We start from the raw sequence: 17,149 nt of genomic DNA, 5'->3' as shown, positions 1-17,149 counted from the left end.
CCTCATGTGAGTCCGCCCCTGAACCTTATGGTTCTCAACTTACTTCATTAACCACTAGGCCACACACTTCAGTGCAACAATCACTTTTTTTTTACACGAAGGGGTCAAAGCTAACTTACTCGAGTAATATCGACTATTCCACCGGATACTTGTTACTTCTGAGCAACACTTATTCGGGTAACTTTGTAAACCAAAACTTAGATAGATGGGAAAAAATCAATCAATGTTAAGTTTCTCAAAACAGCACAAACATTAGTTACCAAGTACGGTTTCACCCAGTCTTTCGAAATCAGTCTTTCTACCTTCATAATGTAGAGATGAATAAAGTCGTGCACACATCGCCTTCCCCAGATCCCACTTGTGGACTTACACGGGATATGTTGTTGTCGTTGTAAGTACAGTTTCACCTAGATAGATTCTAAATCCAAAATGCACAAATTTCACATCTCAAAACGCAGTTGAATTATCGCATGTGACTTAGTATGAACATTGATTGCATCCATGTCCTGCATAAAACTTGTGACCTACTAAAGAATAACAGAATAACCCACAAGCGGGGTTCAGGAGGGTGATGTGTACGTAGCCTTACACCTACCTTGTGAAGGTAAAGAGGTGTTTCTGATAAACCCTTGGGCTCAAGTAAAGCATATCAAAAATCAAACAAGTAAAGCAAATATAATAGCGAAGAAGCCATGTTGAAAGAGAATGTAGAAGAGAACATTAGCAACAACAAAATAATACGATCATTGTATTTGTGTAATGTATAACAGATCTATTAAGAACTCAATAAGCAAAAAGGTTTATAACCAAAACCATAAATTTAAAATTCTGGATCCGCCTTTAGTCCACCCAACTTGCGGAATACTCCATATCCACTTGTGATGTGTTTCAGTAGGAATGCAGAACCATTTAACTACCCATAAGACTCGACAGAAGACGGGGGGGTCATAGAGAAGCACATTGGGATTAGCAGTGAAGAAGACTAATAACATAACCAAACGACTCAGTCTCAAACAAATTGAGGTCAGATATATATATATATATATATATATATATATATATGAATCATCACTAACCATGCTACGTCATTTAAACTCATCTCATGGTAATATTAAACAATGAAGAAAACTAAGAGACACATAAATTGCTGATAACAGAAGAACTTTAATCAAAGGCAGACATAATGCGAGCAACAAAGAATTTGGTAAGGGAACTTACAACAAACCGATGATTCATGTTCTTTTACTACGTCCTCACTAGCCAGAGCTTCTCCTTCTTGAAATAACAATCAAATACAAATGCCTCCTTAAAAAAAAAATCGGTACAGCAACATCCTCACAGGAGTCTTATTTGTCGTCCTATACGCCCATCAGGTACCATCCAGAAGTTGAAAAGACAAAATGAAACAAAAAAAGCAAAACACCTTCTCTTAACACTGCATTGCAAAAGGTTCCTTCAATGGAAAACCGACTTGGTGGTCTAAATACGTCGAGTAGGATTTTGGGGGTAAAAGAAAGTAAGAGAAACAATTGAAACGGAAGATGGTCAAATAGGATTCTACATTGTATTTTTCAAATTCATTGCAGTTAAATTGTTTTTATGGTAATCTTTTTCTTTACATTGTACATTTCTTACTTCTCTTTCTTCATTCAACACTTATTTTTTCATTATTGAACCATTTTAATTGACTTTGCAGCTAAAGCTCTCCATACATCTTGGTGCTTATATAGCTACATTTTTTTACATTTGAAAACAATAATAAAGCCGTCCATATCAATGCGCAAACTAGCAACAACAAGGATAGAAGAAATGCAAACGATATGTTTACTAGAATTGAAAGAAAAAGATGAGCCCAAAATTTGATCAAGGACAAAATTTATCATAAAAAACAATGTTGTACCAATATATGAAAAAAGACAATCACCGCTAAAGATCATGTACCTCCTTCCCTTCTCGAGATGAAGAAAAATTTTGAATCAGCAGTTGTTGAAAATCTATTCATATTCGAACTGAACATCTACATGCAAATACTTCCTCATAAGCTTTACAATAAAAGATGTGAAGTTGGCTAACGTATGGCATTCTTCGTGTGTTTTGGTTTCTGAGACGACTCCGAAGATTACCAACTTCCTCAGGTTAGGGCACCTTTCCAGTAGTCCTGCTACCCAATGGGAGAACAGGTCGCCAATGACCATCCATCCAAGCTCCAAGACGGTCACATTTTCCAATTGAAAAGAATCTTGCGATCCATAATGAAGTGCTGTCTCTCTTAGTTCATAGCTCAATGATAGATGACTTAATTGTGGAAAGCAAGCGGAAATCGTCTCAATATCCACAGCCTCATCCTCATCGTCAAACACAACTCCCCATAGCCTCAGTCTTTTCAGCTTCGAAGATTTTGCTATCATGTGATGGAACTTGGACCACATGATTGTGAAATTACTGACATCCACAATCTCGAGATCTTCAGCACTCTCGCCAATATCAAGATGGATAACACTAACATCATCAATCTTAAGGTGACTCAATGAGCCCTTGCTAACAAGCTCAAAGACCTCAAGTGTACAATCTTTCAAATGCAGCTTCTCAAGACTATCCGCTTCCAGAATGATTTTATCCAAACTAATGGCTTCAACATAGATATCTTTCAACGAGTTACTTGTCAGCTCCATCGTTGCCTGTGGATCAGACATAACAATGTCTATACTAACAAGACTCAAGACCTCAACTTTCGGGCATGCTGTGAGGAAAAGACTCAGATCTAAAGCTGATATACTAACATAACTTAGTGAAAGAGACCTTAAGCAAGGGAACTTTTGGTAACTAGGTTCAACACCAGTGATTGTATTGTGTGCAAGAGCCAACACTTCTAGCCTCTGGCGACCACATTTTTCGAGTATATTAATGTTTGGGGTAGTCCTGACATTGTAATGTAACTGGCGTAACGTTTCTCTGGTATACATTAGCCAAGCTATTACCGGAGCAGCAGAGAACTCGTCGACATCATCCATGATGATCGAAAGGCAATGCAGTCCATTAGTCTGGAAAATTGTCTGAGTTACGATTATCTCAAGTCTGCTCCTTGTGAGCTCATGATAAACAGGCCAGTCATTCGAGTTAAACATGAGTGTATGAAGATGATTCCTCCAAGCCTCTCGCCACTTTTGACAAGTTGAAGATGCTATCACAACATCTCGCGCAGCTCCAAGACGGGACAAAATGTTCCCAATCACCTCAACAGGAAGGTACTCCATACCCTCAAATACAACAACAAATACAACTAGCGGCCCGCTAGAAAACAATGCTATAGTCCAAGCAATACAATTGATCCACTTACATCTCCAAACTACATCACAATATTATCCAAGGGATTCTTATCAAGGAAAAGGCCAACATGTAGTGTAAAATATTCATTCATAAGCTAATCAAACCCCAAATTATCAACCAAAAATGTAATATCCAGACACCCTTTTAACTAAACTAGCAAATGATAAATCTACCAGAGACAACTTATTGATTCCCACTATAAGTCAGCCAAAAACCCAAATCAAGAATCTGGTTTCTGAAATAATATAAGAGCATACCAAGTTAAAGTTTTGACCTTTGGAACAATATTTGAGAAGCCAAAAATCCCATCTTTTAACTCATCAACTTCCAATCCACAAACCCCAAATCAAGAATCTGGTTCCTGAAAAGACACAGAAGCACAATCAAAATTAAAGTTCTGACCTTTAGGGAAATATTTCAGAAACCAAAAATCCCATCTTTAACTCAAAAAAAATATTCCAATCCTGAAACTCAAAATCAAGAATCAGAAATATGCATAGAGCATACCAAGTTAAAGTTTTGACCTTTAAAACAATAAAAATCTCATCTTTAACTCATCAACTTCTACAATTCAAACGACAAAATCAAGAATCTCAAAAGAACTCATAACATATATGTGAGGAAACCAAAAAAATCAATAATAATTTAACAAAAAGCTTACCACATAAATCATAGGATTATGATCATGTCCCACCAAGACATCAAAATCAATCAAACCAAAAAAACAAGAAAAAACACTGAACAGAGAGGGACAACAGAAGGAATCTGATTCGATTTTCTCTGGAAAAAAAAAGGGGTCAAGACGGCATTGTGGTTTTGGGGGGTGGGGGGTAGACACAAACACAACAAAAAAACACAGTAAATTGTGTGTTGGTGTGTCAAAAGTGGGTCGCACGTGAGAATCAATGTCACAATGGAACTTTCATCTGCCCAATCATAGGCAGTGTCGCTTTTGAGCGATAAAAACTCTTTCATTTTAATCAATTATCTTGAATTCGAAAGAAATATAAAGTAATATGGAACTGGTTGACGTAAATCTCAGAATCCAACCACCAGCTATTAGAATTTTTTTGACCAAGTGTATATAGTAACATAGGTTCACATCAATAACTTTTCTCTAAAATATAAATTTAATTATTTTTGTATACGGACTTAGAATCGAAACTTCAAATCTTAAATTTATCTCAATTCGAAAATTAGCAACCAAAATATCAAGTTGAAGGGGTCAGATACCAATAAACATACACCTGAAAGGATAAGGATAGAGAATTATGATTGAAGTTTATTCTCTTTTTGTATTTTTTAAAGATGATTTTTCATTGGTTGCCTTTTATTTTATTTTATAGAAAACTTCAATGAATCAGCCACAAGAATACTCTATGAAAAATTGACAGGCTGTGAATTGTTGCAGCACACTCGTTATCATTTTTTTTACTTCTACTCTCCTCCTTATAAATATTTATTGGCATCGAATATTTAATTAATATAATTTATCATAATCAAATAATTTAACAAAGTGAATATTTATATATTAATAAACATAATTAATCCATAATTATGTATATTCATACACATGACGTGCATTTGTTATCTGAAACTTGAATACTGGTGCAATATTATATCCGTGAATCTACTCTTTCCAGACCTCACTCGTGTAATTACAGTGAAATTGTTGCTGCACTTTGCGCTCTAATCTCCTATAATTTTCACCGGCTTCATTAACCGGCAGGTGACACCTTTTGATACAAGTTAATTTTACTCTTTCCATTTCTGTAATATCAGTATCAGTAGATTATACAAATGCCATGACTGGCAATTTTTTACATCTAATAAACACAATACAAAGACATGTATAAGATATAACATTTTAATTCTAGGAATAAATCTTTATTTCATTGTTCGTCTACCTAATGAAAGTACATTATAAACATCATGTCTCATTAAAATCATCTCACTTTTCAGCACCTTTACTGGCTGTTGTCATGAAAGACTCACCACAACCGCATTGCCCTTTCGAGTTGGGATTAATAAAAATGAACTCAGACCTGCACATAAAATGTAGGAACGCGTCAAGAGTTGCTTGCGGAGGACACCATACGAAACAGGGACAGGTTTGGACAAATCGAAACATCTTTAAAGGATATGTCTCAGGGCCCAGCATTATTTTGATTCTGTTTTGGACCCCCCTGGCCCCAGAAAGGGACATCGGCAGAAACTAACACAGATAGATAGTACAACAACAACAACAACATACCCAGTATAGTCACACAAGTGGGGTCTGGGGAGGGTAGAGTGTACGCAGACCTTATTTCTATTTTGTTAGGTAGAAAGGTTGTTTCCGAAAGACTCTCGGCTCAAAGAAACACAGATAGATAGTATGCTTACCAAAAAACTAACATGAACTGACAATCCAAAAAACGAGAAGATAAACAAGAAGATGCAAGACTTTTGTCTCCCTCATCCAACAGTAAGTCTTGATACTAAGGTTTTCTGGAGTCGATAACTTCATATTTCTCAAAACTAACCTTATAATGGAAAAACTCCCAGAATAATTTGCACATAAACAAACAATAATCAGACTTTCAATGACATCAGAACAGCTAAAGGAGTATGTTACATGGCATTAGGGTTCAAAATATGTAAGATTACTTAAACTAGGTGTCTCCAGTCCTTTTCATCCAAAAGCAAAATGATCCACTTGTACACAAAATTAAAAGGCTTAATACCAACAATATAGAAACGGACAAGTAAATCCCTTACCTCAATTTATCATCTACAAAATCCATCTTGGTACCAATCACGTGCATCAATGCCTTAGGATCAATAAGTATTTTTACTCCCTTCTCTTCAATCAACTCATCAAATTTACCCTTCTCATCTACAATGTTCAAAGGGTTGTGATTAGAAATAAAACCAACAACAGAAATCCATAGCATAATCAGTTTGATGATGTATAACATCCTTAGCCATAGACAATTAGTCCTGCTGATGGATTATTTTGTGAGCATAATGATATTGAATAGATTCAAAGGAGAAAGTTCATCAAAAATAAAAATAAAAATTGTCCCCCAGGCTTGGTTCAGTCGGAAAAAGTTGATGAACTTGCAACTTAAAGTCCGAAGTTCGAGTCTTGCGACAAGTGAACTAAGTAACTGACGATTTGCAATAATATTGTCAATGTCAAACGCAAAAAGAGTATAAAACTGCTAAGATTGTCCATGGCAATAAGCAATTTTAAGTGTGAATGTGTTCTGTTTTTGCATATATTTGAAGTGTGAATGTGTTTTGTTTTATATTTGAAGTGTGAATGTTAGTGAAGGGTGGTGCAAATGGATTAAAAGATGACAAATTAAATGCAATGGTTAACTGTAAACACAAAAAGACAATCCTAAATGCATAGGATGTTAATACCATTCTTAAGTGAAACACCCAGTTAAGTTTCCGATTCAAGTTTAACAAAAAAATTATAATTTTCTAATTCTATATTCCTAATTCAAAAATAATAATAATAAATATGTCACTTTGCCAATTATATTGTTTTTTTAAGATTTGTCCACTTGAAAGGACCACAAACTGAAAGAATTGACACCCATATTAAATTTGTCAATGAGCAACAAGACAAACATAGTACTGCCTTGTTGACTGTACAGAACACCACTTGAATGACCGGGGCACCCAACCTGCATTGAACATAGCATTTAGCTATTGCTCATTTGAAGAGATGCTTAGATTGTTGCCCTTCTTGGATAGCTCTGGCACTTAAGGAACTAAATTACATTGGATAGTGTGGTATCTTAAACAAACTATATCACAAAAAGCAAATCGGATAACTTGAAGCAAAAGATCTTGCTACGGAATTTATCCTTGGTCAACTTGTAAAGGGGAAAAACTCAAAACTGCAGGACATGTTAAAGTATATGCACCAAACATAGAGAAACAATTTGCTGGGATTGGATTCCTCCAAACTGAAATAGAAAGACGGCAGAATATTAAAACCAAATGGCGCACATACCAAATGAGTGTAAGATAGATTGAGCAACAAATTTAATCATGTATTCAATAGTTAAAGCACATCTTTATTTCTAAAACATGTCGGGATGTACGACATATCAATCATTAAGAACTAAAATTAAATTTGAAGAACTAAGGTAAAAGGTGAATTATAAAATGGGAGATATCATGTTTCTCGTCTAACAAAAATTGTGAAATCATCAAATGGACAGTAATCGGGGGAAACAAGATGATGATTAAAAAAGAAAACAAATCATCCTTTACAAGAGTGCGGTTGCCGATCGTAAACTCCTTGGTGCAATGTGTCCATTTAAAGTCACCAACCTCAGTTTTATCATCTCACAACCATTATATATAGTGAGCTCGGTTACATCTTAAAGTAGCATAATAATAAATGTGCGATGAGATGAAAAATTCAAGAAAGATTACTCTATGGGTAGAAGTGGATGCAAGATTTAAAGTTTATGGTTCACATCGTTCTTAAATTTTTTTTTAAAAAAAATAAAAAATTATTGTAAGTGTCCAAGGGGAATCGAACCCTCACTGAGGCGGGAAATAAAGATTAAGTAAGTTCCATTTCTGCCTCTAGACCATGAGCTTACTTTGTTACCTTAAACAAATAGTTTTTATATATTTAATGGATTTCTCTATATAAATATAGGGTCTATACAAAAGTTACCGGGTTCGGGAACCCGTACCCGATACCCTAGCAAGAACAATAGTGATATAATTGAACAGTAAATAATATTACGATTGATACTAATAGTGATATTGATAAGTAAAAGAAGGATCAAATAAGGTGCTCTAAGCTAGAACCATGCTCTTCCACAGAAAAAGAGAGAAATCACTCGACTATTACTTAGTCCTCTACCCTGATTCTCAACCTTTATATTTTTTTTATCTAGGGTCATGTCCTCGGTGAGATAAAGATGTGTTGTGTCACGTCTAATCACTGTACTTGCTCTCTATGTACTTTGTTTTAGTCCGACTCAATTTGAAACCTTTCGACTCTATATTCTATTTTCGAACTCTAGGCTATCGTTCAAGTTGTTGCATGTCTCGTCAATTAGTACAGTAATAAGAAATAAGACAACACATTTTCATCACACCGAGGACATGACCCTAGATTAAAAAAAATATAAAGGTCGAGAATCAGGGTAGATGGTTAAGTAAATAGTACAGTGATTTCTCTCTTTTTCTGTGGAAGAGCATGGTAGAGCTTAGAGCACCTTATTTGATCCTTCTTTTACTTATCAATATCACTATTAGTATCAATTGTAATATTATTTATTGTTCAATTATATCACTATTGTTCTTGCTAGGGTATCGGGTACGGGTTTCCGAACCCGGTAACTTTTGTATAGACACTATTTTTATTATGAGAAATCCATTAAATATATAAAAACTATTTGTTTCTAGTAACAAAGTAAGCTCATGGTCTAGAGGCAGAAATGGAACTTAATCTTTATTTTCCGCCTCAACGAGGGTTCGATTCCCCATAGGCACTTAAAATAAAGTTTTTTTAAAAAATTTAAGATCAATGAGAACCATAAACTTTAAATCTTGGATCCACCTCTACTCGTAGAGTAATCTTTCATGGATTTTGTCATCTCATTGTGCATTTATTATTATGCTACTTTAAGATGTAACCAAACTCACAGAATATAATGGTTGTGAGGTGATAAAAACGAGGTTGGTGACTTCAAATGAAAACATTGCACCAATGAGTTTGCAAGCTACAACTACACTCCAGTCATCTATCAAACAACTAGAAAGGACCTCTCGACTGAACAAGGTGAGCATCATCTGAGTTTTCTCTTATCAACATTATCGCAATCCATATGAAACTAGGGTTTTTAGGATGTAATTAATATTGATGTACTTTTGCTAAGGATGATTTATTTCCCCTGATTATCAGTATGATGATTTCACGATTTTTGTTAGACGAGAAATAGGATATCTCCCATTTTGTAATTCACTTTATTACCTTATTTCTCCAAATGTAACTTTAGTTCTTAATGATTGATATCTCGTGCATCTCGACATGTTTTAGAAATAATGATCTCCTTCTTTATTCCTTAAAAACTGAATACATGATCTTGATTAAATTTCTAGCTCAATCTATCTTACACTTATTTAGTATGTGTGCCATAGGGTTTTAATATTGCAGCGTCTTTCTATTTCAGTTTGAAGGAATCCAATCCAAGCAAATCGTTTCTCTACTGTTGCTGCATATACTTTTACATGTCCCCCAGTTTTGTGTAAACCCTTTACAGGTTGACCAAGATGAATTCCAGCGTAGCAGGATCTTTTGCTTCGAGTTATTTGATTTGCTTTCTGTGATAAAATTTGTTTAAGATACGACATTATCCAATATAATTTACTTCCTTAAGTGCCAGAGTTATCCAAGGAAGGCAGCATTCTAACCTCTCTTCAAATGAGCAATAACTAAATGCTTCAACATTATCCAACCATTAATCAATGTGAAACTCATAAAAAATTGTATGTGATACTCATATTCTTTGCACTTACTTTTCTTTTATGATGTCCTTGTTCCATTTTTTCCTCCTATAATTTTTAAAATTTAACTCCATGCACTGCTTTTTTTTCTATTTTTCTTTTTTTTTTTTTGGGGGGGGGGGGGGGGTTTGGACAGCGAAAGGCGACAAGGGCCTGCCATAGCTAATAAATTAAAAAAGAACATTTCCCAAGGCCACTGCTTGAAAAAAAAGTACAGAGAAGAAGAAGAAAAAAAAAAGAAGAAGAAGAAGAAGAAGGAAAAAAAAAAGATGAATGTACCTGAGAGAGTCCCAAGTCGCGATGCAGAGGTCTGAGTAGCAGTGAAGGTATCGTTCTCTCAAAGGCTAGAGAGTCGTGATTGCAGGAGGAGAAGAGGAGCCAGGTTTGCAAAAACACCAAAAACCCTAATTTTTGCCTTTTAATTTTTAGATCAAACCCTTTTACAAACAAAAGGGCTACGCAAGCCATGTAAATCTTAAGCTATAGTAATAGACAAATTCCCATTTCTAAATCCTCCATGTTTAAGTGTTTCACTTCTAAAAATCCGAAGAATAGTTTCAGTGTACTCCACGATGAAGTAAAATTTACTTCAGAAATGTTGCACAGATTCCCATTTCTAAATCCCTTTTGTTTCCATTTCTTCAGCGTTTGTTTTTAATTGCTTTAGTGCTTTTCGTTGAGAAGGAATTGGCAGAGGTGTTACCTGATAAAATATCGTTCAAGTTCTTCAAAGTTGCTTACATCATACCACTAGAATAGCCCATTTGCCAACTTTTTTATCCTCCTCTAAAACAAAAAACCAGATGGCAATATTCTCCATTTGATGATCATCGCAAATTTGAAGCTTGAAGCCTTGAACGAAGTTACACATGAATTAAGTCATTAGTCTTGTAATAATTGAGGAAAGAACAATTTTAGAGGGGTTGAAAAGGGAGCTAGATGAGTTGGCTTTGGCCCAAGAGATTGGTTTGACACAGAACTTGAGGGTGATAATGGTTGTAGAGGGGGACTCCAATAGAAAACATTTCCATAGGGTAGTAACTACTAATAGGAGAAGGACTTTTATATAGTCGGAAAAGGTAAATGGGGGATGCATGTGGAGGAGGAGGAAGTAGAAGGGGCAATTGTAGATTTTTACAAGCGTTTGTTAGAGGTAGCAGATTGGGGGCCTAAGTTGGGGGGTTTAGGGTTCGTCATATTGGCAGGGAGGAGAGTGAATGGCTAGAGAGGGAAATTCAGGAGGAAGAGTTGAAGAGGGCGGTAGAGGGTTGAGCTAGTAACAAAGCTCTGGCACCTGATGCCTCTACGGATTTTTTTGAGCACTGCAGGAAAATGGTCAGATCTGATTTAATGGATACAGTTGTTGACTTCCAGGAAAGTGGTGTATTTGAAAGAGTTTGAATGCTTCATTAGTTGTCATTACCCCTAAGAGGGAGGAGCATGGTGCATGAAGGACTACAGACCTATTTGTCTAGTGGGAAGCAGATTTAGGAGAACTAGAGATGTCATTATGCCTTTTGGGTGCGGTTTGTGGAGGAACATAATGAAGGGATGGGATGATTTTAGCAGAAGTATCTCATTCAAGGTTGGAATGGAAGGAGAGAATTTCCCGGGACGTAGGTTGGGTAGAGATAACTCACTGAAAGATAATCTTCAGAATTTGTTTAGAATGTCATGTCAAGGAGAATTGAAGGTCCAAGAAATTAGGTGGGCCTATGGTGGAGATATTTTTTGGGATCTAAGATTTGGAAGGAATTTCGACGATTGAGAGGTGACTTAGTTCCCAAGATTTCCGGCCCCTCTACATAGGCAAGTCACTCCGGTGGATAACCCTGAATGCTCTATGGTGGAGTTGGGTAATAATGGAGTTTTCTCTCTTAAATGTTTCTATGAGAAACATCTCATTATGGAGGACGTGTTTCCATGTGATGCAATATGGGTATCGTATGTGCCAAGGAAGGTGTGATTCTTCTCTTTGCTGGCAGCTAGAGGGTGATATTGACAGCGGGAAATCTTAGAAAACGGAAGGTTGTGTGTGTCAATCGGTATTACATGTACAAGGAGGGCTTGAAGAAGTGGATCATCTTCTCCTACCGTGCTTTTTTACCATGAGGTCATGGTGGGACATATTACGATGGTTTGAAATCTTCTTGGGCAATGCCAAAAACTGTGAAAGAATTGATGTTTAGTTGGTTAAGTTGTAGGACATGGAATATGGTTCCTCTTGTGTGGGTTGTTTGGAGGGGGAGAAATAAAAGAGCTTTTGAAGAGGTAGTATAGAGTTTTAAGAGTTGAGGAGTAGCCTCCGTTCACTTATTTTCTTTTGGTGAAACCATAAAGCTCCATGGTGTATAAAAGAATGGGTGAATTTTGTAAAGAATCACGTATTGTAGATTCTTTATTTTTGGGTATACCCCTTGTATACGGCCAGCTCTTTGGCCATGTTTATGACTGAAATACTCAAAACTAAAACATCTCTCTTTTTTCTGTTTCTTCATCATATAGCTCATTAGTTGATACCCAACAGGCCAACACTAGTATACCGAATGAAGCTTATGCCTCGAAATTCAAATGCATTTAAGCTCAAAAAGAACAAAGCCGTAGGAAGGAGCATATTATTAGCCTAACTCTGCTCTGCCAATACTAATTAAGCAGATCAAGATGCTCAAATTTTCTAATTGAATTGTTAGCATCAAGATGCTTCTTAGCATTTATTTTAGAAAGATTAACCATATTATCAAATAACCAGACAGAGACGCACACAAAAGTTTCAATCTATTATTTTTATAATGATGTGAAAATGCTACATAATGAGTACACTTTCCCTTACTTTACTGCAGATGGACCTACCAGGCCCAAACGGTCATGTAATTATGACAGAAGAACAACAGTATGAATTTCTCAAACTGTTGGCCAAGGTGATCAGCAAAGATTATGAATTTGGAAGTACATTCCAAGAGGAAAGCTGGAGCATCGTAACTAACCAGATGCAGAGGATGAATCCACACCTTTCAGTTGATCATCTGCAGGCAAAACTAAGAGTTTTCATGAGAAAATACTGGTTATTTTCAACTTTGTTGGCCAGACGAGGAGTCCAATGGGATAGAAGGACTAACTCAATGGCGTATGCCCGTCCAGGGGTGTGGATATCATATTCCTTGGTATGTGTGCTTTCTGCTTCATTATTTTTTCTTTTTTTTTAAAACTGGTAACTTTGTCTATATATGTTAGAATCTGAATCTTAGAAGAGTTGTAGTAACTCCATATTTACAAAATACTACCTACATCTATGATCCTATGTCTATAATGTGTCTACAACATCAATAATAGACAGTGATCATTTAAAAGCAACTGATTACACCAAAAACACAGTAGCAAGATGCAATTGAACTTAATATGTTGCATATTGTTCTCTATGCTCTCAAAACACCTAGAATTTCTCTCCTTCCATATTGTCCACCAAATGCTTGGTGGGACTATCCTCCACCTGCCTCTATTATTGGCCAAAAACCCAGCTTTTTCCTAGCTTGTTATGGCCTCTGTAATTTTCCCAGGCATGCTCCGTGCTATTCGGCCTATTCCTCTAAGGTTCAAAAACATTCTCCATAGTTGTCTTGTAATTGTACAATATAGAAATAGATGATTTATAGTCTCTGCCTGCTCCCCGCACAAGAAGCACCTGGGGCTTAAAATTATCCCTTTTTTCATTGGGTTCTCTTGGGTAAGCAATGCCTCCTTTGCTAGAGCCACACAAAGCATTCTCACTTTATATGGTATTTTGGTTTTCCAAATGTTCTTCCATGGCCAACTGCTCGGCTGCTGCTTGTGGTTCATTTTCCTATACGCTTTGCTCACTTTGTATGTGCCTTTCTCATTTCCTTTCCACCATAGTTCATCTTCATCTGCTACCAATCCACTGAATGGCTCAACTGATAAAATCTGACATTCCTGGTATTTCTCAATCATTGAATTGCCTTCTAAAATTGAATTTCCATCCCTCAATTGTTCATAATTCCACTATGGTACTCTGTTGGTATAGTACAAATGAGTAGATATCTGGTAAAAGCCTTTCTAAGTTGCCTTCTCCGTGCCATTCTTCTGTCCAGAACCTAGTTTTAGCCCCATGGTTCACCTTGATCTTGAAGAAGCACTTCAGCTCATTCAAGAGATCTCTGATGGATCTCCATACTCCATAAGGAATTAAAATTTCCTTCACCGTTCATTTGTCTTCCTCCTCATACTTAGCTTCTATGACTCTCCCCTACAGTGTATCTTTGTCATTGGAATACTTCCATAGCCATTTCCTTCTGAGTGCCTCACTTTGAGTATTCAAATTCTTTATCCCCAAACTTCTTGTCAATTATCAAAAATTCTCATGTGACCAAGTGGTAGCGTATCCTATCCTTATCTCCTTGCCACAAACTTCTTCCTGATTCTGTCTAGCCTACTAATGATTGTGTACCCCCTAGTGATAAGTACTGTCTTTTCCACCTTGCCAGCTTCTTCTCACATTTTTCAACCACATTGTTTCAGATTTCCTTAGACTTTGATTTAGCTCCTAAAGGCATACCCAAGTACACTGTTGGCACTTGGCAGGATCAACCTAACTAAGATAACCATATCAACGTCAACATTCATCAACAATGAAATGCTTCTCAAGGAGTATATATCGTACTTAGAAATTACCGTAAAGGAACTACTGATCACAAACAATTTTTTCAAAACTCAAGGGAAACTAAATTCACATCTGCTATTAACAATTTTCCTTGTTTAACAATAAGGATAGAAAGGCTTTTCAGTGTTTCAGTCCACTTCAACGCACCAATTTTATGTGCCAATTTTTTTTTCAGGAGCATCCAAAGGGATACCCATTCCGTTACGAAGGCATTAAGCCAAGGCTTTTTGATGCCATGCGTGACGTCTTTGAAGCGGGAGTTGCAATAGATTGATGAGCAATGTTACACAAGTTTCTTGTGACGCTGAAAGGTGTTATATAGTCATGTGAAACTGTCTGCCAGAGTTACATCCTTAATCATATTCAGTCTAGTCTAAACACTACTTTTTGTTACTTCACCATCCCGTGAACTTTGGGAAAAAAATTATATATATATATATATACACCTTGAGATATGAAATATATTATATTAGGCATCTTAAAATACTAAAGTTGATTGGGTGCAGTGGTTTAAATGGCTCTCCTAGGTGAGGGACTGGGTTCAAATCCCATTTATAGTTTATTTTGTTTCTTTATTTGTTTTTATCTGAGAAGTTAAAAAGTATTGAATAAAAGAAGGGGGATGACTAGTTTTAAACTGCGACTTGATGGCGCAAATTACTATTCAAAACCTTTACTCTCCAAAGCAAACTTTATGTAGAAGACTCATTTAATTCATATTTATACATTAGTACATTAGCTTTTTATGTTTAATAAAGTTAATCAGTATTGGGTGACATACTTTAACTAACGTGCATTAGTCTTTGGTGGTGTACCCGTCGTCTTCAAATACTGGATTCGCCTCTGACTGCAGAGATTACATCATTTTTCTTTTGATTATAAATAAATGAACAAATTACAGCATTCAAATGTGTAGCCTATAAGTTAATTAAGTAGGCAAGATCAAGTTAACATGTGTTAGTGGGAGGTAGCAAGTACCCAAACACCACATTATTTAAAAAAGGGCCAAATGTATGACTCCCTCCATCCCAACTTAAGAGTCTTTAGTTTGACTGGTCACGAAGTCTAGGAAACAAAGGGAGACTTTTGAATCTTGTGGTTTTAAACTAAATAAGTGTGTAGTTTTTTAAATCTTAAGATCTTAAGCTTGCCGTGTAGAATGCTAAAATTGGAATAACTTACTAAATATAGAAGAAGAAAAAAAAGCACTCTTTTCGAGACATACCAAAAAGAAAAGTAAGACACTTAAATTGGGATGAGGGAGCATTGCTTGTCTTTTGACACGCTTTGATGGTATATCCGCCTAGCAGTAGGGCAACATCAACCAAATTTGACAATTTGGCTCCAAAAGACTACCACATAAGTTGAACATATATTTGCTTAATCCACTGCTTCCGAATCAAACCAGGTAATACATTTGCCAAAGTAGTTATGTATTCTAAGCCTATTGACTCTAAATGCTCAATTCACCTCGATTTCTTAAGCTCAATGCTGCTGTATATGATGGATATAGAAACTACGCTGGATTGTAACTTTTAAATATAACAAGCAATCAATTTGATGCTGACTTTATATACAAATTACCTTATCAACGAAAAAAAATTCTCAATTCGCCTCGGGTAACCTACACCAAAGGTCCACCATATCTAACAAATTTTGGTCCAAAAAGAAGTGCAATACGGAAGTTAACTTGTCGTGTTTCAATTCTCGAGAATCAAATTGTATGGACTTTGACCTAACTTTTTAAGGTACATATTTCCATCATACTAATCTCATAAAAGAAAAACTGTGACTACAGAATTGATCGAATTCGATTAGTTCTATTGAATAGGAAAATTAATCTATACAAACACGAAAAATGATAATAGTATTATAGAATATGATATTTACCGGCGTAATTGAGTGTGTAGGATAAGCCGTTGCATCCACGAGCTTTAACACCGAGCTTAAGGAAAGGACGCTGCCGTTGCTGAAGGAGATTGCTAATTCGAGCAGCGGCGGCGTCTGTAATAGTTATTGCTTGCCGCCGGACTGAATTTCCGATTCTCTCCGCCGCCTTTGCTAGCACCGGAGACACCATCGATCCGTTTTGGAGGTTCTTCACTAACGCAAATGGATCCTGTTATTCCTCTTTTGAAAAAAATGGGGGCTGTAAATATAATTACCTGAAATTTCTAGGGGTGTTTATGCAAAAAAAAAACTAAGAATTATAAACGATGTTAATATAAAAAAAATAAATATTAAACATAAACGAAACCTAAAAAAAAGTTGTTTGGATGGTAAGCAATAAATATCTTATTTCGACCTTCAATTATAAGATTGTGTGTTTGAGTCGTGAGCAAAATAATGAAAATTTTATGAGATTTAAGAAAATATAAATTATATTATTAATGTACTTTTTTCATATATAAAAATATGAAATTTATACTTATATCATATGACAAGATGAGGAAAAATTTAATACTTGAACATTTAAATTGATAAGTGAATCTTGTTTAAACTTTAAAAGTCATAGTTATGTAGATCAATTTACTTATGTTCATTCATTAAAAAAAAGTGTTAGTAATTTATATTTCTTTATATATATAACCATCAAAAACCGTATAGATTTAACTA

General features: G+C 35.7%; 2 protein-coding genes across 7 annotated transcripts; both read right to left on the bottom strand.

Annotated features, from left to right (window-relative positions):
- Window positions 1-178: 178 nt before the first annotated feature.
- On the bottom strand, window positions 179-4,383 carry LOC107030651 (F-box/LRR-repeat protein At1g67190-like). Of its 6 annotated transcripts, XR_003574423.1 has the most exons (4): window positions 3,989-4,383; window positions 3,585-3,688; window positions 1,942-3,346; window positions 179-1,435 (listed from the first exon to the last, which is right to left on the bottom strand). XR_003574423.1 is itself a non-coding variant. In XM_015231922.2 (2 exons), exon 2 carries the CDS (start codon window positions 3,252-3,254, stop codon window positions 1,995-1,997), a length of 1,260 nt encoding a protein of 419 aa, XP_015087408.1. In that variant the 5' UTR covers window positions 3,255-3,688; window positions 3,989-4,382; the 3' UTR covers window positions 1,802-1,994. The 6 variants fall into 6 exon arrangements, 1 of the variants encoding a protein (XP_015087408.1); XR_003574419.1 differs by having other exon boundaries at window positions 1,942-3,688; XR_003574420.1 differs by having other exon boundaries at window positions 179-1,358; window positions 1,942-3,688.
- A 687-nt stretch (window positions 4,384-5,070) lies between these two features.
- Window positions 5,071-16,703, bottom strand: LOC107030655 (iron-sulfur assembly protein IscA-like 1, mitochondrial). Its single transcript, XM_015231928.2, has 3 exons — window positions 16,424-16,703; window positions 6,088-6,205; window positions 5,071-5,372 (listed from the first exon to the last, which is right to left on the bottom strand). The coding sequence occupies exons 1-3, from the start codon at window positions 16,611-16,613 to the stop codon at window positions 5,279-5,281; spliced, it is 402 nt and encodes a 133-aa protein (XP_015087414.1). The 5' UTR covers window positions 16,614-16,703; the 3' UTR covers window positions 5,071-5,278.
- Between the last annotated feature and the right edge of the window lie 446 nt (window positions 16,704-17,149).

The sequence above is a fragment of the Solanum pennellii genome, chromosome 9 (assembly GCF_001406875.1).
Source record: "Solanum pennellii chromosome 9, SPENNV200".
NCBI classification, from domain to species: domain Eukaryota; kingdom Viridiplantae; phylum Streptophyta; class Magnoliopsida; order Solanales; family Solanaceae; genus Solanum; species Solanum pennellii.
Note: the sequence above shows the minus strand (reverse complement) of the source record. Positions and strands in the feature narration are given on the sequence as shown.